The sequence below is a fragment of the Cherax quadricarinatus genome, unplaced genomic scaffold (genome assembly GCF_038502225.1).
Source record: "Cherax quadricarinatus isolate ZL_2023a unplaced genomic scaffold, ASM3850222v1 Contig728, whole genome shotgun sequence".
Classification (NCBI taxonomy): domain Eukaryota; kingdom Metazoa; phylum Arthropoda; class Malacostraca; order Decapoda; family Parastacidae; genus Cherax; species Cherax quadricarinatus.
In genome coordinates, this window is record NW_027195754.1 from 110,331 (window position 1) to 138,321 (window position 27,991).

General features: G+C 42.1%; 1 protein-coding gene across 1 annotated transcript in view; it reads left to right on the forward strand.

The window, feature by feature from the left end:
- Nucleotides 1-17,099, forward strand: part of LOC128684809 (protein trapped in endoderm-1) — an 81,503-nt gene extending 64,404 nt beyond the window's left edge. The window contains exons 2-6 of the mRNA XM_070080634.1: nt 4,397-4,529; nt 5,388-5,501; nt 7,952-8,222; nt 15,339-15,518; nt 16,404-17,099. Coding sequence (XP_069936735.1) covers nt 4,397-4,529; nt 5,388-5,501; nt 7,952-8,222; nt 15,339-15,518; nt 16,404-16,670 — 965 coding nt within the window. The 3' untranslated portion in view covers nt 16,671-17,099. The remainder of the gene's footprint in view (nt 1-4,396; nt 4,530-5,387; nt 5,502-7,951; nt 8,223-15,338; nt 15,519-16,403) is intronic.
- Nucleotides 17,100-27,991: the final 10,892 nt, after the last annotated feature.

Below are 27,991 nucleotides of genomic sequence, written 5' to 3' on the forward strand. Positions count from 1 at the left end.
TATGTAGCATGATGGGTAACCCATCCCGTGTGTATGATGGGGTAACCCATCCCGTATGTAGCATGATGGGTAACCCATCCCGTGTGGTGATGGGTAACCCAGTATTATGGGGTAACCCCACCCGTGTGTAGTATGATGGGGTAACCCATCCCGTGTGTAGTATGATGGGGTAACCCATCCTGTGTGGAGTATAATGGGTAACCCATCCCGTGTGTAGTATGATGGGGTAACCCATCTCTTGTAGAGTATGATGGGGTAACCCATCCCGTGTGGAGTATGATGGGGTAACCCATCCCGTGTGTAGTATGATGGGTAACCCATCCCTTGTAGAGTATTATGGGGTAACCCCTCCCGTGTGTAGTATGATATGGTAACCCATCCCTTGTGTAGTATGATGGGGTAACCCATCCCGTGTGTAGTATGATGGGGTAACCCATCCCGTGTGGAGTATGATGGGGTAACCCATCCCGTGTGTAGTATGATGGGGGTAACCCATCCCGTAGGGAGTATGATGGGTAACCCATTCCGTGTGGAGCATGATGAGGTAACCCATCCCGTGTATGATGGGGTAACCCATTCCGTGTGTAGTATGATGGGGTAACCCATCCCGTGTGGAGTATGATGGGGTAACCCATCCCGTGTGGAGTATGATGGGGTAACCCATCCCGTGTGTAGTATGATGGGGTAACCCATCCCGTGTGTAGTATATGGTAACCCATCCCGTGTGTAATACGATGTTGGTAACCCATCACGTGTGTAGTATGATGGGGTAACCCATCCCGTGTGGAGTATGATGGGGATGTAATACGATGTTGGTAACCCATCCCATGCGGAGTATGATGGGGTAACCCATCCCATGCGGAGTATGATGGGGTAACCCATCCCATGCGGAGTATGATGGGGTAACCCATCCCATGCGGAGTATGATGGGGTAACCCATCCCATGCGGAGTATGATGGGGTAACCCATCCCATGCGGAGTATGATGGGGTAACCCATCCCGTGTGTAGTATGATGGTGTAACCCATCCCGTGTAGAGTATGTTGGGGTAACCCATCCCGTGTAGAGTATGTTGGGGTAACCCATCCCGTGTAGAGTATGTTGGGGTAACCCATCCCTTGTGGAGTATGATGGGTAACCCATCCCGTGTGTAGTATGATGGTGTAACCCATCCCGTGTCGAGTATGTTGGGGTAACCCATCCCGTGTAGAGTATGTTGGGGTAACCCATCCCGTGTAGAGTATGATGGGGGTAACCCATCCCGTGTGGAGTATGATGGGGTAACCCATCCCGTGTGTAGTATGATGAGGTAACCCATCCCGTGTGGAGTATGATGGGTAACCCATCCCGTGTGTAGTATGATGGTGTAACCCATCCCGTGTGATGGAATATAACAGATTTAACAAAAAAACCTGTTACAGTAATCTGTCACAAGTGAAGCAGCAGCAGGACACTGCGTGTGTTTCCACTGTAAGGAAATGTTGCAGCACACTGCTGATATATCAACGCTTAAAAAAATAACAAGAGGTCAAACTGTATCAAGATTTCAAGAGCGTTTCTTGTCAGCTTACTCCAGGGGTCACGGGATCACCAGGTCAAGCCTTGCTGACGTCCTCCCCCCCCCCTCCCTCACATACACTTTTACACCCTGTTCTCTCGATACTAACGTTACATTTTGACTTTCTTTCAACCAATTTCTCAACGTACGCTGATAAGGTTAAAATTGGTTAGGCAATTATAACTTTTACACTGGTAAATGTAAAAAGGTGCGAGTTACTTGCATGTGCGAACAAAACCTGGAATTCATAGTGATGGCTGAGGAAGTAAGTTTATTCAGGTATACACCAACACAGTTACATTGAATTATCATACATAGCAGCATATGTGTAGAGAACCTAGGATAACCCAAAAAAGTCAGAGTGACTTATTTCCATTGGGGTCCTTTAAAAGTAGTGAACCACGGTGATGACTGAGGAGACAGTTATCGAGAGTCGCTGAATGCACAGCATTATAGTTTCAGCAGTTGGGTGGTGGTCATGTAGTGTGCCCTCGGGAGTGAGGTATTACGAGCACTGTGACTTGCCCTCAGCTAGAAGCAGCGATGGTGCTGGCACACAACACACTAAGCAGTATCCGGGAGCTTTCAGCATTGCACCACCTCATTGAAACAGACTAATACTTGACCTATTGACGCCACGCCTTGCAACATGTCACCACCTGCCATTGCAAGTTGCTATCCTATACTGTGATAGGATGTGCAAGTTCTTTGGAAGGAATGACATATAAAGTACGTGTGGGTCCTGGAACCATGGTCACTCCAATGTTACCCTACTCTTGTTTTTCGCAATGATGGGGGGGGGGGGGGGTAGCGTACGTTATATAGGATAGCTTTGAAATGCTATCTGTGAGAAAACTCAATAGTCCGACCACCTAGTCCAGCACTGGTCTACAAATGGTCACTACCGCAGCTGTAATTCACCGTTTCTCTTATGTTCGTGGGAAAGCGCTAAACCCGTAAGTCATACAGCGCCTGGAGAATGGGAGGTAATCATGTTTGTAGGCAGGGGAGAGAGGCTCCCTTTCCTTGGATTAAGAGCCCTTTACATCATGGACTCTGGTGCCTACGGTGACCTGCATGCTGCTAGCCCGAACAACCTTTCTGATCAGGCCATCAACCACAGTGATACCCGGAATCAGCTACAGGTAACATATGGGTAAATTGCTACCAGCAGACACAAGAAATGTTACCAGAATACAGGCAAGTTACAAGAGGAAACTGAACCACTTCCTTCTCCAAGTTGTGATGGCTCCGTAAGCCTGCGGGCTGCTAGCACCAACAGCTTGGAACTCTGACACCATGCTGGGCTACGAGTAGAAAAAACTCTTGAAATCAGTCGCAGGCATGTCACGTGTTCGATGCATGCTCTGAAAGTTCCTAGATCAGTGTTGGTGTTTGGTAACGGAAGCGGAAGTTGGAGATAAACAGGTACCATGTGTGGGAGTCATAAGGTACTTGAAATAGGGACGTCATATTAGGTATCCCTTAGTGTTTTTTTTTTTTAGTTTTCTCCTCCAAACTTTCGTTTATAATAAGATATGTGCAATATGTTGGTGTCTATTTACGAAAGTTTCACCTACGCAGCAAGCTTCTTCAGTTGAATACCTTATTATAATCAAAACTAAGCGCTAAACCACCAGGGTCACCAGTTGAATACAGAGGTGACTACAATTGGAGACGAGCAGAAGCACTGGAGAGGTAAAGGTGAATCACTTATTTGAATTGTCAGTCTTCAGTGATTAATGACGTGTCCGGAGTGCCAGTGAGCTCAACCTATCGAAATACTGGTTCAAATCCATGCTAAACATATTTATTACCTTCCCAGCATATTTCAAAAAGGTCATGATATATTTGATCCCATTTAATGTATTTATTACTGAAAATGAATTTGTTGAACATGCTAAGGAAAACTCAAAGTGCGAAAGGGCCAAGACTTTTCAACGTCCTTCCTTACCTCAGACACGCTTCAGAAGGAACTGAACATGTTTCTGAAGTCAGACCTTATCAGCCACGCTAGTTAATCATGTCATCCACCGAGAGGCCTAGTCTACCCTAGTACAGGATATAGTATACTCTCTTGACTATTTTGCTGTTCAAGACGTGTGTATAAAGGTCTGAACTTCCATGTGGTTGTAGTCTGTTTGCTGTTCTACACCATTATGTTCGGGACCAGATAGTATTTGTGAGAATGTAAGGTCAATAGCATGTTCTAATCTGGTCTGCTTTGCTATTTGTTGATTTGAGGCGAATTTATTGCAGTTTTGATTGTGTGTGACTGTTTAAACGGCTTCCGGGGATTTTCTCTTATTAGTTTGTGCTGTATACTTCTATTTTAGATAGTTACCAAGCAACATGATACTTAGAGACGGCTTTGAGAGAGTTGTTAAGAGTATTCAATTTCAGTAGCTGGGCTTTAAACTGCTGGAAACTTGTACCCGATGGTTTATCTAAAAGTATAATAACAAGATTCTGATTTGCAATGTTTACTGCCAAAACTGACTACATATATGGTAAAATTTCTCGACACAAGTCGCAGGTATCACTGTACATTAACATGACCCTTCAGCGTGTGGGGGTGCCTTGATGATAAAGGGCTCTTGATTCAAGAAACTGGAGCTTCCTTAGATCAAACATAAGTATTTCAAGTTTAGCGTTTTTCAATGTATATATAAAGTTAGGTGTTCACTGATAAAATTTAACCTAAAATAAGATACTCTGTATATGTCTAGGGTAACGTGTATACATATTCTCTCTCTCTCAGGTTACAGGTGTTCACTGATAGTTTAGCCTAAAATGCTTACCGTGTATTTGTCTTACGTAACGTGTATACATCTCTCAGGTAACCTGGTGACCATCATGGCGCTGACGAGGAGTGTCAAGCTGAGAGTTCACGCCACCACCGCCTTCGTCATCAGTCTATGTGCCTCCGACCTTCTTTTCTGCTCTATCAACCTGCCTCTCACTGCCTCTAGGTAGGTGTACCTCACTATCCCGCCTCCCTCCCTTCCCTCTCACTCTGCTGTGGGCAAAACACAAAAGGAATAAACAGGAACAAACAAATAACGCGCACATAGTGAAACTTCAAACGTTGTTTCGGTCCGATTTAGAACATTAACTAGTCACACAAGCGCGAAGGGAAGGGAGGCAGCATACAGACGAGAGGGGGAGGAGGGAGTAATAAAAAAGAGTTACTTGTAAAAAGAGAAAATACGGGTTATAGCAATTTATTGATGAGACGTTTCGTCCACCAGGATCTTCAATTCAATTCGTGAATTATAGTCCCTAACGGACGAAACGGTTTCACAATAAAATGCCATTTTTTAACATTTTATATAATTTACACAGTGTCGGTATACTCTGCCATTGTATTACCGAGATATAGCTGGCTGTCACAGCAATTTTTTCATCTAAAAGATATTTTTGTTTAAAGACAAATTTAGCGCCAAATCTTATGGCATTTAATAAACTTTTCATATCTTACTTTAAAAAAAATAGTGAATTATCATATATAGGACAAGTAAAAACTTTTTTTATTGCCTATTTGGATGTTTCAAACTCGACTACGTCCACTGTTGTGCTTGATCAACCCCCCGTCCCCATCCCCGGGAGTGTTCTTGACCCCGATGTAATATGTCCTAAATGTGAGCTAAATCCACCAGCTCTGTCAGTCGCAGCCACTACCTAGTACGTCTTGTCCCAAAAGCACCATCTATGTGACAAGTTTTAGCCATGCCCCAGCAGTCAGTTATGTCCCAAAAGTAACATCCATGTGCCAGCAGTTTCAGCAATGTCTCATCCATACCCCAGCAATAAAAGTACCTCCTCCACAGATACATCCACGAATCATGGGTGTTGGGTGAGACGCTCTGTCGTATTTTCCCGTTCTTTTTCTACGGCAACGTGGCCGCCTCGCTCCTCAACATGGTCGCCATCACTATCAACAGGTGAGACTTTGGAATTTTTCCTAACCTCTTCACCCTCGGGTACACACTGTGGGTCCTCTACCACCACCTTAAGGCACACACTGGTCCACCATCGCTACCTCAAGGTACTAATTATTATTATTAAAATAAAAAAGAAGCGCTAAACCTCTCAAGATACTAAACAAAGAAGCGTGGCAAAAGGCCAGGCTGACACAGTAGAAAATCCCTAGAGAGCAGTTATAGGTATATAGATACATACACTGATCCACCACCAATACCTTCAGGAAAACCCTTAAATACTACTCGACCTCTTAGTTACCTGGAGGTAACCTGAAAGTAATTTTAGGGGATCAGTGGGTCACCACTTCTCAGCGTGGTCCCAGATAAGACTATCAACCTGATTGATAGCCTGATCAACCAGGGTGTTGGCGCTAGCTTCATGCATTCCAAGGTAGGTACCACAGCTAGGCTGATCAGGAACCAATTTGAGATCATCAATATGACGGAAAGGTGGTGAGTGCTGAAGGAAAGTATGATCGAAGTCGGTGTAATAAAGCTATTACTGACAAAACTTATTACACCGACTTTGATTATACTTCTCTTTAGTACTTTTCACCGCCCTTCCTAACTCTTGCCTCCATTATATTCATCCCAGCTGGTCTCTGATCAGACACATTATACCTTTAGCACACCCTACCTTGCAGCGCTGTATGACTAGTGGGTTTAGCACCTAGTTATGATTGTGATAATATTCTGGCATCTAGCTACAGTCCTATAACATTCAGGTTCATTATTTCCTTCTCTCCTGATGCCAGAATAGATCCGTCTTCCTAACATAAAATGAACATAGAAAAGTACGTTTATGGAGCAAATTGCAATGTGAACAGACTGATTTGTACTTGTAACCAAGCCTAAGCCAGGCTTAGGCTTGGTTACAAGTACTTCTGGTAATTTGGCTGACATACACATGATTAAACCAAATACAAAGTATGTGGCCAGCCTTGTGGTCACTATTTTGATGAGTATAGACAGTATAATAACCTATGTCATATGCCAATATGTTTTATTAATGGAAGTAAGACACCAGACACGATAAGAAAATTTCTTAAATTTGCTTGCAGCAAATAAGTCAACTGTAGATATAAATCCGGTGGCCTGGTGGCTAAAGCTCCCGCTTCACACACGGAGGGCCCGGGTTCGATTCCCGGCGGGTGGAAACATTTCGACACGTTTCCTTACACCTGTTGTCCTGTTCACCTAGCAGCAAATAGGTACCTGGGTGTTAGTCGACTGGTGTGGGTCGCATCCTGGGGGACAAGATTAAGGACCCCAATGGAAATAAGTTAGACAGTCCTCGATGACGCACTGACTTTCTTGGGTTATCCTGGGTGGCTAACCCTCCGGGGTTAAAAATCCGAACGAAATCTTATCCAGATGTGCTACTGTTAACATGACTCACGAAATCGTAATGACACGATTGCAAACAAACCATACCACGGGTAGGGATAGAACCCACGATCAGAGAGCCTCAAAACTCCAGACCGTCGCGTTAGCCACTGGACCAGCTAGCCACAATAAGATTCGTCCAACTAGGTATATTTCTACACCATAGGAAGGTTAGCATAGGCACCACTGTGACCACAAGTGCTGGAGATTCGTCTGTAAAAACTTGCACTTGTGGTCACAGTGGTGCCTATGCTAACCTTCCTATGGTGTAGAAATATACCTAGTTGGACGAATCTTATTGTGACTAGCTGGTCCAGTGGCTAACGCGACGGTCTGGAGTTTTGAGGGGCTCTGATCGCGGGTTCTATCCCCGCCCGTGGTATGGTTTGTGCTACTGTTAACCCCTCTTGGGGCATAGTTCCTAGGCCTTTTGTTTATACATATGCTCTTGCACTACTGTCCACAAGTTGAATATAGGGTGCACAATAAATTAGCTATTTCGGCAACAAAATCTGACAGTAATGAAACCAAAGATACGAAATTTGAAGGGAAACTTACGAAATTACACAGGTTCAAAGTTGGTTTGGGTGTAACTTATGCATCGGCGATTTTGCCCACTTTGAGTCCTATTTTAATCCAATTTCTAGCAGTTTTGCTAGTATGCCTTACATTCTATCTATTAAGCATAAGAATCTGCAAATTCAGCTATCAAAACTAACTTATGTTTACTGAGATCTTTATTTTATTACAGCACCCATCTTACAGTAAACACTAGATTAAACAAGTACTGCATTCACAGGATTGGACTTCTCTAGCCATACCTTCTAGGTCCAGAAAAAGCTACATGAAGACCCCGACAAAACTGACCACCCGTGGGCTATACATGCATTTATTAGTACTGCTCCACCACCAATAACTACCTCTAGGTGCATAGTAATTCACCACCACCACAACTAGGTACATACTGACTCGCCACCACTACCTTTATTGTCTCCAAGTACACTAACCTTCCACTATTTCCTCAGGTATATACTGATTGCTCATCACGGCCTCTATGATCGCATCTACCGCAGCCACTACATCTACCTAATGATTGCTGTGGTCTGGCTCTTCTCATTTGGGATGATGATGCCTCCGCTGTTTGGTGTGTGGGGTCGCCTGGGGCTCGATCCACCGTCCTTTTCCTGCACTATCCTAAAAAATGAAGGTTCTTCACCTAAGAAGTTCCTCTTCCTCTTCGGCTTTCTCCTGCCCATGGTGGCTATCGTCATTTGCTACTCCGCCATCTACTACAAGGTAGGTGCCAAAGAAAATGGTGATTTGAGGCTTAAGTGGTAGCACCTGCAACTCACAACTGAAGGACCAGGGTTCAAGCCCAGGATGAGTAGAAACACTGGGCATGTTTCCTTACACCTGTTGCCCCTGTTACAGAAGTACCTGGGTGTTAGCTTACTGTTGCATCTTGGAAGAGGATCAAAAGACCCCAATGAAAGTAAGCTACATTTACTTCTTTGGGCATGGCAAATTTCTCAAGATCTACATATTAGGTCAAATATTGACAGTATATGGCCTCCTCTTGCTTGGGTTGTTTCTCTAATGTACTGATGCAAAAAAAAAAAAAAAGCCATTTGTTACTGTCTTGTATCACTGGCTATCCAGTCTGAATTATTGTGAAAGCCCCAATTACATTTTTTACAGGCGCCTTCCAACAGTTTCCTAGGTACATTTTGCAGTTATTTAATTATCTAGTGGAATACCTGGAGAGGTTTTCAGGGGTCAACACCCCCAGTCGGAGACCAGACCTCGTGGTGGATCAGGGTCTGATCAACCAGGCTGTTACTGCTGGCTGCATGTAAACAGACGTACAAACCACAGTCCAGCTGATCAGGTACTGACTTAAGTGCCTGTCCAGTGCCTTGAAAACAGCCAGGGGTCCATTGGTAATCCCCCTTATGTATGCTGGGAGGCAGTTGAGCAGTCTAGGGCCCCTGACATTTATTGTATTGTCTCAGTGTACACATGGCTCCCCTGCTTTTCATTAGGCGATACTATACGTTTACCATATTTTTTTTGTTTTGATGTTTATTTTTTTTATTTAAGCTTATAGTGTTTCTTTAATAATTTTAATCCTTGTAATTTCATTTCTGTCTCTGATCTACACAAAGTACACAGTTTATCTCAGGTGTTGCCTCATTTTGAATATTTTTCAGTTAGGCTAAATATCAAGATTCTTGTTTATATCTCCAGTTTGTGGTTATAGGAGGGTGGGGGCAGGAGGAAAGAGGAGTGATTGGTGGAATGATGAAGTAAAGGGTGTGATAAAAGAGAAAAAGGTAGCTTACGAGAGGTTTTTACAAAGCAGAAGTGTTATAAGAAGAGCAGAGTATATGGAGAGTAAAAGAAAGGTGAAGAGAGTGGTGAGAGAGTGCAAAAGGAGAGCAGATGAAAGAGTGGGAGAGGCACTGTCAAGAAATTTTAATGAAAATAAGAAAAAATTTTGGAGTGAGTTAAACAAGTTAAGAAAGCCTAGGGAAAGTATGGATTTGTCAGTTAAAAACAGAGTAGGGGAGTTAGTAGATGGGGAGAGGGAGGTATTAGGTAGATGGCGAGAATATTTTGAGGAACTTTTAAATGTTAAGGAAGAAAGGGAGGCGGTAATTTCATGCACTGGCCAGGGAGGTATACCATCTTTTAGGAGTGAAGAAGAGCAGAATGTAAGTGTGGGGGAGGTACGTGAGGCATTACGTAAAATGAAAGGGGGTAAAGCAGCTGGAACTGATGGGATCATGACAGAAATGTTAAAAGCAGGGGGGGATATAGTGTTGGAGTGGTTGGTACTTTTGTTTAATAAATGTATGAAAGAGGGGAAGGTACCTAGGGATTGGTGGAGAGCATGTATAGTCCCTTTATATAAAGGGAAAGGGGACAAAAGAGATTGTAAAAATTATAGAGGAATAAGTTTACTGAGTATACCAGGAAAAGTATACGGTAGGGTTATAATTGAAAGAATTAGAGGTAAGACAGAATGAAGGATTGCAGATGAGCAGGGAGGCTTCAGAGTGGGTAGGGGATGTGTAGATCAAGTGTTTACATTGAAGCATATATGTGAACAGTATTTAGATAAAGGTAGGGAAGTTTTTATTGCATTTATGGATTTAGAAAAGGCATATGATAGAGTGGATAGAGGAGCAATGTGGCAGATGTTGCAAGTATATGGAATAGGTGGTAAGTTACTAAATGCTGTAAAGAGCTTTTATGAGGATAGTGAGGCTCAGGTTAGGGTGTGTAGAAGAGAGGGAGAATACTTCCCGGTAAAAGTAGGTCTTAGACAGGGATGTGTAATGTCACCATGGTTGTTTAATATATTTATAGATGGGGTTGTAAAAGAAGTAAATGCTAGGGTGTTCGGGAGAGGGGTGGGATTAAATTATGGGGAATCAAATTCAAAATGGGAATTGACACAGTTACTTTTTGCTGATGATACTGTGCTTATGGGAGATTCTAAAGAAAAATTGCAAAGGTTAGTGGATGAGTTTGAGAATGTGTGTAAAGGTAGAAAGTTGAAAGTGAACATAGAAAAGAGTAAGGTGATGAGGGTATCAAATTGGGGAGGAGGAGTATGGAAGAAGTGAATGTTTTCAGATACTTGGGAGTTGACGTGTCGGCGGATGGATTTATGAAGGATGAGGTTAATCATAGAATTGATGAGGGAAAAAAGGTGAGTGGTGCATTGAGGTATATGTGGAGTCAAAAAACATTATCTATGGAGGCAAAGAAGGGAATGTATGAAAGTATAGTAGTACCAACACTCTTATATGGATGTGAAGCTTGGGTGGTAAATGCAGCAGCGAGGAGACGGTTGGAGGCAGTGGAGATGTCCTGTCTAAGGGCAATGTGTGGTGTAAATATTATGCAGAAAATTCGGAGTGTGGAAATTAGGAGAAGGTGTGGAGTTAATAAAAGCATTAGTCAGAGGGCAGAAGAGGGGTTGTTGAGGTGGTTTGGTCATTTAGAGAGAATGGATCAAAGTAGAATGACATGGAAAGCATATAAATCTATAGGGGAAGGAAAGAGGGGTAGGGGTCGTCCTCGAAAGGGTTGGAAAGAGGGGGTAAAGGAGGTTTTGTGGGCTAGGGGCTTGGATTTCCAGCAAGCGTGTTAGATAGGAGTGAATGGAGACGAATGATACTTGGGACCTGACGATCTGTTGGAGTGTTGTACAGTGGACCCCCGCATAGCGAACGCCTTGCATAGCGAACAATCCGCATAGCGAACGCTTTGTTCGCTAAAATTTTGCCCCGCATAGTGGACAAAAACCCGCTCAGCGAACTTCGTCCGAGACGCGTCCAATGTGGGCCCTCAGCCAGCCTCACATGTGCCGCCCGTCCCATTGTTTACCAGCTAGCCTCCGCGGTAACATTCAAGCATACACTCGGAATATTTCGTATTATTACAGTGTTTTCGGTGCTGTTTGTGGAAAATAAGTGACCATGGGCCCCAAGAAAGCTTCTAGTGCCAACCCTACACCTCAAAGGGTAAGAATACCCATTGAAATTAAGAAAGAGATCATTGATAAGTATGAAAGTGGAGTACGTATCACCGACCTGGTCAGGTTGTACAAGAAACCAAAATCAACCATCGCTTCTATTGTGGGCAAGAAAACGGCAATCAAGGAAGCTGTTGTTGCCAAAGGTTTAACTGTGTTTTCGAAACAAAGATCGCAAGTGATGGAAGATGTTGAGAGACTCTTATTGGTGTGGATAAATGAAAAACAGCTAGCAGGAGATAGCGTCTCTCAAGCGATCATATGTGAAAAGGCTAGGAAGTTGCATGACGATTTAATTAAAAAAATGCCTGCAACTAGTGATGATGTGAGTGAATTTAAGGCCAGCAAAGGTTGGTTTGAGAGATTTAAGAAGCGTAGTGGCATCCATAGTGTGATACGGCATGGTGAGGCTGCCAGTTCGGACCACAAAGCGGCTGAAAAATATGTGCATGAATTCAAGGAGTACATAGAAACTGAAGGACTGGAACCTGAACAAGTGTTTAATTGTGATGAAACAGGCCTGTTCTGGAAGAAAATGCCAAGCAGGACCTACATTACTCAGGAGGAAAAGGCACTCCCAGGACATAAGCCTATGAAAGACAGGCTTACTTTGTTGATGTGTGCCAATGCTAGTGGTGATTGCAAAGTTAAGCCTTTATTAGTGTATCACTCTGAAACTCCCAGAGCGTTCAGGCAAAAGAATGTCCTCAAGGATAATTTGTGTGTGCTGTGGAGGGCAAACAGTAAGGCATGGGTCACTAGGGAATTTTTCTATAACTGGTTACACCATGCATTTGCCCCCAATGTGAAAGATTACCTAACTGAAAAGAAATTAGACCTTAAGTGCCTCCTGGTGTTAGACAATGCCCCTGGTCATCCTACAGACGTGGCAGAGCGACTTTATGGGGACATGAGCTTCATTAAGGTGAAGTTTTTGCCTCCTAATACCACTCCTCTCCTGCAGCCCATGGACCAGCAGGTCATTTCCAACTTCAAGAAACTGTACACAAAAGCTCTGTTTCAAAAGTGCTTTGAAGTGACCACAGACACTGGATTGACTCTAAAAGAGTTTTGGAAGGATCACTTTAATATCCTCAGTTGTGTAAACCTTATAGGTAAGGCTTGGGAGGGAGTGACTAAGAGAACCTTGAACTCTGCTTGGAAGAAACTGTGGCCAGAATGTGTAGACAAAAGGGATTTTGAAGGGTTTGAGGCTAACCCTGAGAGGAGTAGTATACCAGTTGAGGAATCAATTGTGGAATTGGGGAAGTCCTTGGGGTTGGAGGTTAGTGGGGAGGATGTGGAAGAGTTGGTGGAGGAGGACAATGAAGAACTAACCACTGATGAGCTGATAGATCAACTTCAAGAGCAAGAGGCCAGACCTGGGGAAACTGGTTCAAAGGAGGGGAGAGAGAAATTGAAGGAATTGCCTACTTCAAAGATTAAGGAAATGTGTGCAAAATGGCTTGAAGTGCAAACCTTTTTTGATGAAAATCACCCTCACACAGCTATTGCAAGCCGTGCTGGTGACTGTTACAATGACACTGTTGTGAACCACTTTAGACAAATCATAAAGGAACGAGAGGTACAGGCCACTATGGACAGATATGTTGTGCGAAAGAAGTCCAGTGACTCTGAAGCTGGTCCTAGTGGCATTAAAAGAAGAAGGGAAGTAACCCCAGAAAAGGACTTGCTACCTCAAGTCCTAATGGAAGGGGATTCCCCTTCTAAACACTAACACTCTCTCTCCCCTCCTCCCATCCCATCAATCATCACCAGATCTTCAATAAAAGTAAGTGTCATGTAATTGTGCATGCCTTTTTCAGTTTGTGTGTACTAAAATTAACATTTTTTTGTGGTAAAAAAATTTTTTTTTCATACTTTTGGGTGTCTTGCACGGATTAATTTTATTTCCATTATTTCTTATGGGGAAAATTAATTCGCATAGCGAACATTTCGCATAACGACCAGCCCTCTTGCACGGATTAAGTTCGCTATGCGGGGGTCCACTGTATATGTAAGAAAGTCAAGAGAGAAAAAAAAAAAGACATTTTGAAAGAACAGTACAAATCCACATTTAGCACTCCAATAAATAGCATGACCGAGTTGTTTTTTAAAACCCGGCTTGCTTGCATGTCTTGCTATTTTCTGGTAGATAATTGAAATTGGTAACAGCTATGATCCTAGTACAGTTTACTGTCTTCTCAGATGCTTCCTTTTTTGCTGGAATACTTTACCTGCCTGTTCTTCTGTGGGGTACCTTGTCAGTTGCTTTCTTGTAGTCCAGCCATCTGTCTTATTTCATTTTTGTGATTAAGAAATCCACAGTAAGTTTGCAAAACAGGATTTTGCATCCCTAAATCTGTTCTGTTTTTTTTTTCTTTAATTCTTCAATACTTTCTCCATACAATGATTATTATTATAGCCATAGACTCCCTCAAGGAAAGTTACTTGATGCTGATGAGGGGCTATTGATTTAAGGACTTTGACATGTTCCAATTCTGAATACCTTCCATTTCCCCTAGGTACTGTATGACCTCTATGGGTTTAGTGCTACGTCATGAATGTAACAGTAATAGTCATGAGGAGTACTAATCCTATGAGGATCATCCAGATCCTGGAGAATGAGAAGTAATCAAAATTGCTCAGGGAAAAGGTGGGTAGCAACAGTTCTTGGTATCAAGATCCCTTCTTCATCCAGACACATCCTGTGAAGGGTTTGTTATGCAGTATATCAGTTACTGTAGCACAGCTCTTTAGTGCTTTTATGAAGACCTTCAATTTGATTATCATCAAAACTAAGCACTAAACCACCAGGGTCATACAGTGCTGTCAATCTTATGTTAGTTCTATTTTATGAGTTGTCCTCAGTATTCATTCATTATCCATTATCCTCACTGCTTGATAATCTTCATTTTTCTGTGGCTATAGGGGAACTTTGGTTCTTTTTTCATAATTGACATTTCTTAACCATCTATGTTACCCTATTTATCATTCATTCCTATCTCCATCGCTTATTTTCAATTTTTTTTTTCTAATATTGTTTAAATCTGCTGCTTATTTTATTTTCATGCTCAGTATTTATCTTCATATTCTCCCTTGACACTTTATTACTACCATCATCTCTTGTAGTACCATAGACATTTTTCCTACTGCAAGAAAACCTTTCTCATGCACAGTAATCTTTCACAGTTTGGTTTTCTCTATTCTGTAGACCCACTTTTACAACAATTTTCAGATCTTTGTACTGTATACAGTAAGTACTACATAACCGACATATTGGTCAAAATCTCATTAGGTGTTGCTGGTTTATTTTCACCTCATATTCTTCATTACTGTCTGCTACATAATGTGTGCCTTGGTAATAGCACGGTGACCCTGTGGCCTGGCTGATAAAGCTCTTGCTTCACACACAGAGGGCTTAGGTTCAGTTCCCAGCAGGGTAGAAACATTTTTGACACGTTTCTTTACAACCGTTGTCCTGTTCACCTAGCAGCAAGTAAGTACATACCAGGGTGTGAGTCGGCTGGTGTGGGTCGCATCCTGGGGGACAAGATTGAGGACCCCAATGGAAATAAGTCCTTGATGACACACTGCCTTTCTTGGGTTATCCTGGGTGGCTAACCCTGCGGGGTTAAAAACCTGAAAGAAATCTTATCTTGCATATTTTGATACAAAACCTGCACACAGAAAAAAAAATACTTATGACTACCTTTCAGTCTGACTTGGACATTAACTAGTTACACAATGGTCCAAGTCAGACAAAAACAACAAAAGTTTTGTTCATTCTCCTGTGTGCAAGTTATTTGTGTATTGTTCCAGTCGTGGTATTGTGCCGTTTTATTCTTCACACTTTGATGTTATAGGTGCGGAAGTCACGGCGCAACTTGCTAGCACACATCAACAAGAGTGCAACACCCTCCACCTGCAATGTGCACATCACCCGCAAGGAGGATCTCCGCCTCACTAAGATGATGCTCACCATCTTTCTCTGCTTCCTGATCTCCTTCCTACCCCTCATGATTGTCAATGTTGCTGATGATGATGTGAGTTTCATGTGACATTAGAAAACATTAATTTTTAATGTGAATTTTGTTTTCATTATGCAATTCTAGTTTCTAGATAAGTTGTCCTATGTTTTAACAATACAGAACAGGTCTCAGGCTTTCTGCAAAGATGCATTCAAGGCCCCTATACTGAGTTCAGTCTCTTAATTCCACATCAGTATCTTTGGTATACAGTGGTACCCCAAGTTTCGTACAGCTCCCAACTCAAACAATTATGTAAGTGTAATTTTGGGGGTCTGAAACAGACTAATCTAATTTACATTATTCCTTATGGGAACAAATTTGTTCGGTAACGGCACTCGAACAACCTTCTGAAACAAATTATGGTCGAAACTCTGGGTACCACTGTACTTTATGAACCACAGCAAATGCGTATAGTGAGTATATTTTGCACAGAATTACCAAAAGAAATGGGACAGTGCATAATAGCAAATCTGCACTAAGGTAAACCTGTACTGTATGTTAAAAATATTTATATTAACATTCATTAGTTTGAATTATTTCTACTGTGTGTATGCATTCACATGCCTCTGGCAAGACAGTGATAATGTGAATAATGGTGAAAGTGCTCCTTTTTTGGGTCACCCTGCCTCGGTGGGCAGCATGCGTACACACACATACACAAAATATGCATGTGTGAAACATGAAATTTATATCTGCATTACTAAATCACCTTTTGGTGGTACAAACATACTGTATATGGAAGTTTCTGTTCATAATAGCCTTAAGAGAACAATTTATCAATTTTCATGATACATTATCTTGATCATATGGTGAGTTTGTACCCATTTCACCAATATATTCTGTCAGTACAGTTTAATATGTAACATTATTGATATAATTAAATCACATGTGCCCTTACAGGTACTAGTGCCGTCGCTCCATGTGTTGGCATCTGTGCTGGCCTGGGCCTCTGCTGTTGTCAATCCCTTTGTCTATGCAGTCACAAACAGACAGTATCGTTCTGCCTATCGGAAGTTATTTTGTTGTCTTCGGAGTAAGCCAGGCCGAGCATCAAACTCCCACTCAAAGAGCAACTCCTCTCGAACCTTTGTCACCGAATTCCAATACCATGCTTCAACTGGGCAGGTCACCAGCCCGGTCCTTGCTAACCCTGCACCCGATGCCTGAGCCCAGGTCACCACTTTCCTTCTCCACCACCTCCTTCGTAGAGCCTCACCCTGAGTCGCCTCTTATCATATCCACTACCCAGCCTCATCCTGCATCACCTCTCCTCACCACCTCCCACCCTCACCCTAGTTCAACAACTTCCTCCCTGCTGCCTCTGCCAAAGTCACCAGTCTCTTCTTCATACACCAGGAACTTGAGTCTGGAAAGACCAATCTCCTTTCCTGTTACCACCCTGATACTTGAGGTGAGCTCTTCTTCTGCCTCCTCCTCCTGTAGTACTTCCAGGGCCTCAACCCCCATCCTTCCCCCAGAACATAGATTGTCAGCTTCACTCTTTATAACATTTGCAAAGATTGAAATCACACCGAGAAATTCATCCTACTTAGACTCCCACCACTTGAGTGACTCTCGATCTCCAACCCCACCCCCTATTCCCCATGATCTGAAAACTCCACCACATCGCTGACTTGCTCGAGTACCACCACCATTTCTGAATCCTACCCCCATTATCTGGAATCTGATCTATATCTATGACCTGTATTCACCACTAACCTTTTCCCAATGGTGTTATGTTGGTTTCCAAAACTTGTATCCAGTTTTGGAAACTTGGTAGAGAATTCCAGATTGTTTTCGACTTTGTACAAAGATAGCAAGGAAAAATGTTGCCAAGGGTGGGTTTAGAGCGGTGTTTCTCAGCCAGTTTGCCAACTGGTCACCCCTCTTAGTTTCAGATAAACAAATACCTGCTGTAAGTACCCACTCAGTTTTATATTTAATTATATTTGGTGTATACACTAAACCCATATACAGTGGACCCCCACTTTACGATCAGCTCCCAATGCGACCAATTATGTATGTTTGGGGGTCTGAAATGGACTAATCTAATTTACAATATTCCTTATGGGAACAAATTCGTTCAGTAATGGCACCTGAACATACTTCTGGAATGAAATATCGTAAGGCGGGGGTCCACTGTATTTGAAGTTATGTAAAAGTACCTATGGCTAGAAAATGACAGTGTAGGTAATTCTTTGAAAATTACTCCATGATAGCCACTAAAGTTTTCTATTTAATAAGTGGAGAAAGAATCTCGAGAAATAACACAGTTTGATTTTTATTATTAATTAGGTTTATACTAAACAATTAGTGAGTCACTAATAGTAATAAATCTCGAACCAATTTATCTGTCTTATGATCTTAATATTTAACAATATTATGATTATTATTGACGTGGGTTTCAGAGAGGACCCTGATGCCACTTTACTTTTAAACTGTTTCTTAATTAACATTATTTTTTCATCCTGATCTACATCTAAAAATTATTACATCTTCTAGTGCTTTAGTGAGAATGTACAAAGCCGCCTAGTGCGTATTAGTCATAAGTTTACAGTATTGTATAGTTAAATAACGTATTAAACTTTGTTGAAACAACAAATACTGTCTTCCATTTCCCAGGGAAGTTACACTGCAGAAATATTGTGTTCTCAGTGTAGCAAAATACACTGTAGGACCACTAAGTGGTTCTCAGAATAACGGTACAATATACGTACTGCAGAACATGTGTATCAGTACCAATGTATGGTGGTGATGTGTACTGTAGTGATAAATTGCAAAAACCACTGGTAGGGTCTCGTTGTAATACAGGCAAAGTTATGTCACATTTAGTTTAGTTTGTCTTCAGTAGAGGGGGGAAAACAAACTGTCCCAATTAAGTATAAGTAACTATCATAGTATTTTTTCAGATAATCTAGATGTAAGCAAATAATATATTTATTTTTTGACATGCTTAATGGCTAGATGTAAGTAAAGTTGTTACCCTTTGTATGACAAAGCATTGCTGTGGATACTAAAGAATGATCAATATCTCAGTGTACACTTGTGTAAATGACTTGCAAAGGCTGGCCTCCACCTGGTGGTAACCAATCACCTTGATCCTGTGATGCTTCACTGAGCTTTATTCACAGCAATTATACACAGGGCATCTAGTAAATGTGTAAATACATAGCTTTTATGTTTCAGTGTAGGCCAGTATAATGTTAATTATCAAAAGAGGATTTTTACGCAAGTGAAATTCTGGTAATATACATTGTCACAAAGTTGCTGCAGGTACCCTTGAGCAGTGTTACTGCTAGGAAATAACTTGTCCAATGTCCCCATGTTCATGTCAGACAGATGTTTCCTCTGGCTTTTGAGTTGTGTCCATGACACCAACACAGAAGTCTTCATTCCCATGAGATGTCCACGGTGGTGACAAGTAACAGTAAGCTCGACTACACTGCTCATTCACTGTCTGGAGTTCTACCTCAGTGTCTTGGGTTTATGGTAACACTAAGAGAACACAGTGTAATGCTTCAGACATCTCAATACCTGCCTGTTGGTAAATGTAATGTGACAGCTAATTGATACGATGTAAATATACTTAATAAAATGTAGCATTTCTTGTATATATTTGGATATTGTGTATCAATGAACCTTCACTGCATGCAACCACAGATACTGAGAGAGAGAGAGAGAGAAAGTGTATGTGCAACTTTAAATTGATGGAACACCAGCTGTATGGTGGGCTTGTTGGCCAGAGTTAATTGTTGACAGAAATCAAATTATCCAGGATAATACTGTAGATGTTTCAGAAGTTATTAGGCAAATTATTTGAAAAATCAGAGGAATAATTAACAGGTTCTCTGTTAATAAACTTGAAGTAATGGTAACAATGAAGCTATTGAAGGAAAACCACACCTTGCAGAGCAAGCATACACTATGACAGTTTGCCGTGTACAATTTTATCACCTGGTTGGAGGGAGGGGGTAAAGGAGGTTGTGTGGGCGAGAGGCTTGGATTTCCAGCAAGCGTGTGTGAGCGTGTTAGGAGTGAATGGAGACGAATAGTATTTGGGACCTGACGAGCTGTTGGAGTGTGAGCAGGGTAATATTTAGTGAAGGGATTCAGGGAAACTGGTTGTTTTTATATAGCCGGACTCGAGTCCTGGAAATGGGAAGTACAATGCCTGCACTTTAAAGGAGGGGTTTTGGCAGTTTGGAGGGATATGTTGTGTATCTTTATATGTATATACTTCTAAACTGTTGTATTCTGAGCACCTCTGCAAAAACAGTGATTACATGTGAGTGAGGTGAAAGTGTTGAATGATGAAAGTATTTTCTTTTTGGGGATTTTCTTTCTTTTTGGGTCACCCTGCCTCAGTGGGAGATGGCTGACTTGTTAAAAAAAAAAATTCATAAAGTTCTACACAGAAATGTTATCCCAATTAAAGCTTGTTCTACAACTTGTATGTTTTTTCACTGTTGTTGACAGTATGCCAACTGAATACAGATTCAACATACTACATACCTCACCTTATCTTTAATTACTGTATCTACAGTGTAGTATCTGCCTCTCCTGTGTTACTTATAGTTAACTATGTAATCTGGTTTTATGACCTTTGTCTGAGACATCAACAAAATTAACATTATTGATGGTATACAATACTGACAAGTTGATGAATAAGACACTTGAGAATCTTTACTGATGAAAGGTTCCACCACTTGGCAGGCTTCTTCAGGTAATATAAAACTAGAAGCAGCAATAGTAGTAGTTTAGCATGACCTGTTGAAATAAACTCATTCTAATCAGAATGTTAAAATTATCGATAGTTCACAAACACACGAGTTCCTCATTCACTAGAGCAATAACATGGGTAAAGAGGAAACAATACACAGGTCAGCCATCAGCAATCCGGCACTAATTTTGGCTAGCATAATTTCATCATTATACTGACTCGGAAATTGTACAGATGGTTGTAAATCCACAGCAGCAAGCCAGTGGAGGAGAAAGCAGTGAAGAGGAAAATGTAGCAGAAAGTCTCTATTGATAATTTAATTAAGTGTATTCTAACCCAACCACTCTGTAATCTGGCAAACTCACTAATCCGGCACACAACCTTTATGGATGAAAATCACCCTCACACAGCTATTGCAAGCCGTGCTGGTGACTATTACAATGACAATGTTATGGCCCATTTTAGACAAATCTTAAAGGAACGAGAGGTACAGAGCTCTATGGACAGATGTTGTGCGACAGAGGTCCAGTGACTCAAGCTGGTCCTAGTGGCATTAAAAGAAGAAGGGAAGTAACCCAGGAAAAGGACTTGACACCAAGTCCTAATGGAAGGGGATTCCCCTTCTAAACACTAACACCATCCACACTCTCCCCTCCTCCCATCCCATCAATCATCACAAGATCTTCAATAAAGGTGTTATGTAATTGTACATGTCTTCTTCAGTTTGTATTAAAATTAATATTTCATGTGGTAAATTTTTTTTTTTTTCAATACTTTGGGGTATCAGGAACAGATTAATTCGATTTCCATTATTTCTTATGGGGAAAATTAATTCTACTAACGATAATTTCGACTAACGATGAGATCTCAGGAACATATTAATATCGTTGGTCGAGGGTCCACTGTATACTAGCACGTCCTTTGCCATCCAACAAATGGTATCTTAGGAACACTCAAATTTCTGTTGCTGCTGTTGGTCTCAGTAAATTTTCATTCCCATGGGCTTCTTCATATCCTTGAAATATTGCATAACAGGTGCCAGGACCATGAACAGTGCAAGATGATTGACCAGCCAATGTCCCAATCTTTATGTCAGTGATGACAGCTTTGCTTGGCATTTGGAAGTCCCTGATGGCAGCCAACCTGTTTCTTGTGGGAGGATATCCCTCCCATCATAGGTAAAAAACACAGAAATTATCCTCCCATCAGAGACTTAGGTCCCAGACACTCCCTAGAGAGGGAGCCAAGGCCGGGCCACCACTTGGAAAAGGCCTGGGCCAGGAGAATACCGGCGAATCTTTAATAATAATAACACAGAAATTCCACCTCTTGCTGACAGCTTTAATTTCTCCAGCTGTGGTGCCATTTTAATTACTCTTGTGTGTGCCAGATTGACTGCTTATGGATACTGTTGACCAGGTTGTCATCACATTTATAATGCATGCTGACAGTGGCAGTGCAATGGGGAACTAAAGCCCCACAATTCTATCAGCCTAACAAAGCTCCCCAAGTAACAACAATAAAAGTTGATTCAAGCCAAGTCCCCTAGCCCCTCCTTCCAATCAAATTGTGATCCCTAAGCCCCTCTAATATAAAATTTCTGGAGCCACCCCTGCCTGGTGATCCCTCTTAAGTATCACTGAACCTGTGTATTCATGTGAAGTAATGCAATGACCCAGGGAGGTGCAGCAGCATTGGTACCTTCTCCATTGAATAAGTACATGACTATTGTACATTGGCTGCTATTTTAGACGTTGAAAACCATGACAAACGGTGGAGAAGTATTACAGTTTGGCTGAGTGCCAGATGATGCTCAACACAATTGAGCAATGCAATGTATATCAAAAATTGTTTCAAACTCTGGCTATGTTACATGGTACAGTAAGATTAGAAGCATACTGAGTCTGCAAGTAATATAGCCCTTCATGCAAAAAGGGAATTACCAACAGACTAAGCTGTCTTCAAAAAGGAACTTTACAAGTTTCTCAGATTAGTCACGCTGTGGTCCATATGTCAGGCTGCCTGTGGCTAGCACCAACAATAGGCATGATCAAGCCAAACAGGAGACCTAGTCTAGGAGTGACTTTTTCCCAAAGTAATCCACAGGCAAGCTTCAGGTAGCCAGTAAAGGACTCTTGATCCAAGGAATTAGAACTATGAAACCTACCATCCTTAGGAGCTTTATGACCCATATGGGTTTAGCACTTTCCCATGAATATAATAGACAACCACAAACAGTACAACCTAAAAATTATAGGGCATTATATAAAATAATTAATATATATGTATGCATATAACACAATAGCACTCTCCCACTGAGGCAGGGTGACCTGAAAAAGAAACACTTTCACCATCATTCACACTATTACCGTCTTGCCAGTGCATACATACGACAGTGTAGATGTCCTTCCAAACAGGAAATATCCCAACCACTTCTTTAGAATGCATACACTGTACTTCACACCTCCAGGATTCAAGTCTGGGTAACCGTGTCCCTGAATCCATTCGCAAAATGTTACCTTGTTCACACTCCAACAGCTCGTCAGGTCCCAAAAACCCAATGCCTCCACTTGCTATCTAAAATGCTCACATTAGTAGTGACCAGTGAAGAGGGGCCAGGACCTACATTTCGACCCTTGCAACCACAATTAGGCGAGTGTATGTGTGCTGGATGTGCCGAAATATCAGTATCGGTGGGTATCGGCCATTTTAATGGTATCTGTTAAAAAACAGCCAATACCAGTTGATACTTTTAAAACTATTACACACGTGCTTAAAAATATTAACCTTAACACTCTACCTCACGATAGCGAGAGTTACACACACACACACACAGGAGCACATAGGCACACACACAGAAGTGTGTGCCTAACACACAATATTCAACACAGTACATATCAGATCCTGAGGAAAGACAGAGGGAACAGAGATGGTGGAGGAGTGGCACTGCTGGTCAAGAACTGATGGGATTTTGATGAGTTGGAGAGAGGAGACAGTGGAGAAGCAAGGGATTACATAGTAGGAACGTTTCAGTCTGGAGGTCCCAAGGTGGTAATTGCAGTGATATATAACCCACCACAGAACAGCAGGAGGCCAAGGCAAGAGTAATAGAGCGATGGTTGACACACTGGCTGAAGTGGCAAGAAGGGCTCACGCTAGCAGGGCAAAGCCACGGATCATGGGAGAACTTGGAGCTACATGGGGGCCAAGAAACGTGGAGGGCTAAGATGATAGAGGTGGTACGGGAAAACTTCATGTACCAACACGTAAGAGACACTACCAGAGAGAGGAGAGGAGAGGATGAACCAGCGAGACTGGACCTAGTATTCACCTTGAGAAGTGCAGATATTGAGGATATCACATATGAAAGACCCCTTGGGGCCAGCAATCATGTGGTTTTAAGATTCGAATACACAGAAGTTACAAGTGGAGGGAGAAGCAGGAAGAGCCGGAGGTATGAAGCAAAACTACAAGAAGGGGCACTACGCGGGTAAGAACAACTTTCTGAACGGGGTTCAGTGGGATTCAGAGTCATGTACTTATATATCTGTTATATCTATGTGACTGTTGGATTAGTATTATACTCATTCAAGAATATCTTATCTCACATATACTTTTTAAATTACACCAAAGTGGTTGGGCCACTTACCTTTTATATCCTACCTCTCTCCCCCCTCCCACCCTTTTCCAAAATTTCTATCCTTACCCATCCTTCTTCCTTACCCATCTTACCAAAGCTCTGGTCATAAGAAGGTGGTTCAGCAGGACAGAGAACTGGCAGGAAGTCAGTAAAAGAGATGGAATACGTGACAACAATATGCAAGTTAGCTGAGGAGAGGTTTGTAACCAAGGGTAACAGGAATAATGAAAAAGCCAGGATGAGCCTGTGGTTCGCACAAAGGTGCAGGAAGGCCAAAACCAAGAGTGCTAGGGAATGGAAGAAGTATAAAATGCAAAGGAGCCAGGAGAATAAGGAGAGCAGTTGCAGAGCCAGAAATGAATATGCACAGGTAAGAAGGGAGGCCCAACAACAATATGAAAATGACATAGCAGCGAAAGCCAAATCTGACCCGAAGCTGTTATACAGCCACATCAGGAGGAAAACAACAGTCAAGGACCAGGTAATCAGGCTAAGGAAGGAGGAGAGATCACAAAAAACGATCGAGATGTGAGGAACTCAACATGAGATTCAAAGTGTTCACAGAGGAGACAGAAGGGACTCCAGAAAGACGGAGAGGTGGGGTACACCACCAAGTGTTGGACACAATACATACAACTGAGGAAGTGAAGAGGCTGCTGAGCGAGCTAGATACCTCAAAGGCGATGGAGCCAGATAACCTCTCTCCATGGGTCCTGAGAGAGGGTGCAGAGGCGTTATATGTACCCCTAACAACAATATTCAACACATCTATTGAAACAGGGAGGTTACCTGAGGTATGGAAGACAGCAAATGTAATCCCAATTTTTAAAAAAGGAGACAGACGTGAAGCACTAAACTATGGACTAGTGTTACTGACATGTATAGTATGCAAAGTCATGGAGAAGATTATCAGAAGAGTGGTGGAACACCTAGAGAGAAATGAGCCCATCAACAACAGCCAACACTGTTTCAGGGATGGGAAATCCTGTGTCACAAACCTACTGGAGTTCTATGACAGGGTGACAGCAGTAAGACAAAAGAGAGAGGAGTGGGTAGATTGCATTTTCTTGGGCTGTAAGGCGGCGTTTGACAGTTCCACACAAGAGATTAGTACAAAAACTGGAGGATCAGGCAGGGATAACAGGGAAGGCACTACAAAGGATCAGGGAATACCTGTCAGGAAGACAGCAGCAAGTCATGGTACGAGGTGAGGTGTCAAAGTGGGCGCCTGTGACGAGTGGGGTTCGACAGGGGTCAGTCCTAGGACCGGTGCTGTTTCTGGTATTTGTGAACAAGATGGAAGGAATAGACTCCGAAGTGTCCCTGTTTGTAGATGATGTGAAGTTGATGAGAAGTATTCAATCGGACGAGGACCAGGCAGAACTACAAAGGGATCTGGACAGGCTGCAGGCCTGGTCCAGCAACTGGCTCCTGGAGTTCAACCCCACCAAGTGCAAAGTCATGAAGATTGGGGAAGGGCAAAGAAGACTGCAGACTGAGTACAGTCTAGGGGGCCAGAGATTACAAACCTCACTCAAGGAAAAAGATCTCAGGCGCACATCAACCAAATAACTGCTGCAGCATATGGGCAGCTAGCAAACCCAAGAACAGCATTCCGCCATCTTAATAAGGAATCGTTCAGGACCCTGTACACTGTGTACGTTAGGCCCATATTGGAGTATGAGGCACCAGTTTGGAACCCACATCTAGCTAAGCAAGTAAAGAAACTAGAGAAAGTGCAAAGGTTTGCAACAAGACTAGTCCCAGAACTAAGGGGTATGTCCTACGACGAGAGGTTAAGGGAAATCGACCTGATGACACTGGAGGACAGGAGAGATAGGGGGGACATGATAACGACATATAAAATACTGAAAAGAATTGACAAGGTGGACAGAGACGGAATATCCCAGAGATGGGACACAGCAACAAGGGAACAATTGAAAGTTGAAGACACACATGAATCACAGGGATGTTAGGAAGTATTTCTTCAGTCACAGTAGTCAGGAAGTGAAATAGTTTGGGAAGCGATGTAGTGGAGGCAGGATCCCTTCATAGCTTTAAGCAGAGGTATGATAAAACTCATGCTGCAGGGAGTGACCCAGTAGCGGCCAGTGAAGAGGCGGGGCCAGGAGCTATGATCGACCCCTGCAACCACAACTAGGTGAGTACATACACAGGAGTACACAGAACTAGCGGAAGGCCTCGGTCAGATAAAGGGCTTCAGCTGCGAGTCATGCTGTGACTAAGACCCGCGTCAGGTGACACTTGTCCTGTTTTCTGACAAACCTTACCTAACACACACACACACACACACACACACACACACACACACACACACACACACACACACACACACACACACACACACACACACACACGTATCGGGAAGATGGATGGAACATTTTGAGGAACTGTTAAATGTTGATGAAGATAGGGAAGCTGTGATTTTGTGTAAAAGAGCAAGGAGGAAAAACATCTTGTAGGAGTGAGGAGGAGCGAGTTGTGAGTGTGGGGTAAGGCAGCCGGGATTGATGGGATAAAGATAGAAATGTTAAAAGCAGGTGGGGATATAGTGTTGGAGTGGTTGGTGCTTTTATTTAATAAATATATGGAAGAGGGTAAGGTACCTAGGGACTGGCAGAGAACATGCATAGTTCCTTAATATAAAGGCAAAGGGGATAAAAGAGTGCAAAAATTATAGCTAAATAAGTCTGTTGAGTATGCCTAGTAAAGTGTATGTAGAGTTATTGAAAGAATTGAGAGTAAAACAGAGTAGGATAGCAGATGAACAAGGAGGCTTTAGGAAGGATAGGGGGTGTGTAGACCAAGTGTTAAGAGTGAAACATATAGGTGAACAGTATTTAGATAAGGGTAAAGAGGTTTTTGTGGCATTTTTGGATTTGGAAAAGGCGTATGACAGGGTGGCAGATGTTGAAGATGTATGGAATAGGATGTAGGGTATTGAAAACAGTGAAAAGATTTGAGGATAGTGAGGCTCAGGTTAGAGTATGCAAGAGGGGGGGGAGATTTCGCAGTAAAAGTAGGCCTTATACAAGGATGTGTGATGTCACCATGGTTGTCCAATATATTTATAGATGGGATTGTAAGAGACGCGAATGCTCGGGTGTTGCAAGAGGTGTGGAGTTAAAAGATAAAGAATCTAACACAAAGTGGGAGTTGTCATAGTTGCTCTTTGCTGATGACACTGTCCTTTTGGAAGATTCGGTAGAGAAGTTTCAGAGGTTGGTGAATGAGTTTGGTAGGGTATGGAAAAATTAGGTAATGAAAGACTGGATATCAGATTGGAGGGAGTGAGTATGGAGGTGGTGAATGTATTCAAATATTTAGGACTGGACATGTCAGCATATGGGTCTATGAAAGATGAGGTGAATCATAAAATTGACGAGGGGAAAAAGATGAGTGGTGCACTGAGAAGTCTGTGGAGACAGAACTTTGTCCTTGGAAGCAAAAAGGGGAACATAAGAGAATATAGTTATACCAACGCTCTTATATGGGTGTGAAGCATGGGTGGTAAATGTTACAAGGAGAAGGCTGGAGGCAGTGGAGATATCATGTCTAAGGTTAATGTGTGGTGTGAATATAATACAGAGAATTTGTAGCTTCGAAATTAGGAGGTGCAGGATTACCAACACTATTACACAGAGGGCTGAGGAGGGGTTGTTGAGGTGGTTCGGACATGTAGAGAGGCTGGTTCTTTTGGTACAAAATTGTTAATTTTTCCAATAACAAATGACAAAATATCTTCAAACGTATAAGAGAAAATTTTAGGACTTAATTTTAAACGAGTTCTTGCTAACTGACCAGTTTTACCTATTTGGCAAAACATCATATATATATATATATATTATATATATATATTATATATATATATATATATATATATATATATATATATATATATATATATATATATATATATATACACATACATACATATATATTATAGGTAGAAGGTTGGTAGACAGCAATCGCCCAGGGAGGTACTACCGTCCTGAAGAGTGTAAAACTAAATCCTGTAATTGTTTTACATGATGGTAGGATTGCTGGTGTCTTTTGTCTCTTAAACAGGCAAGATTTCGGAATTTTTACCACCAATTGTTACCCTTA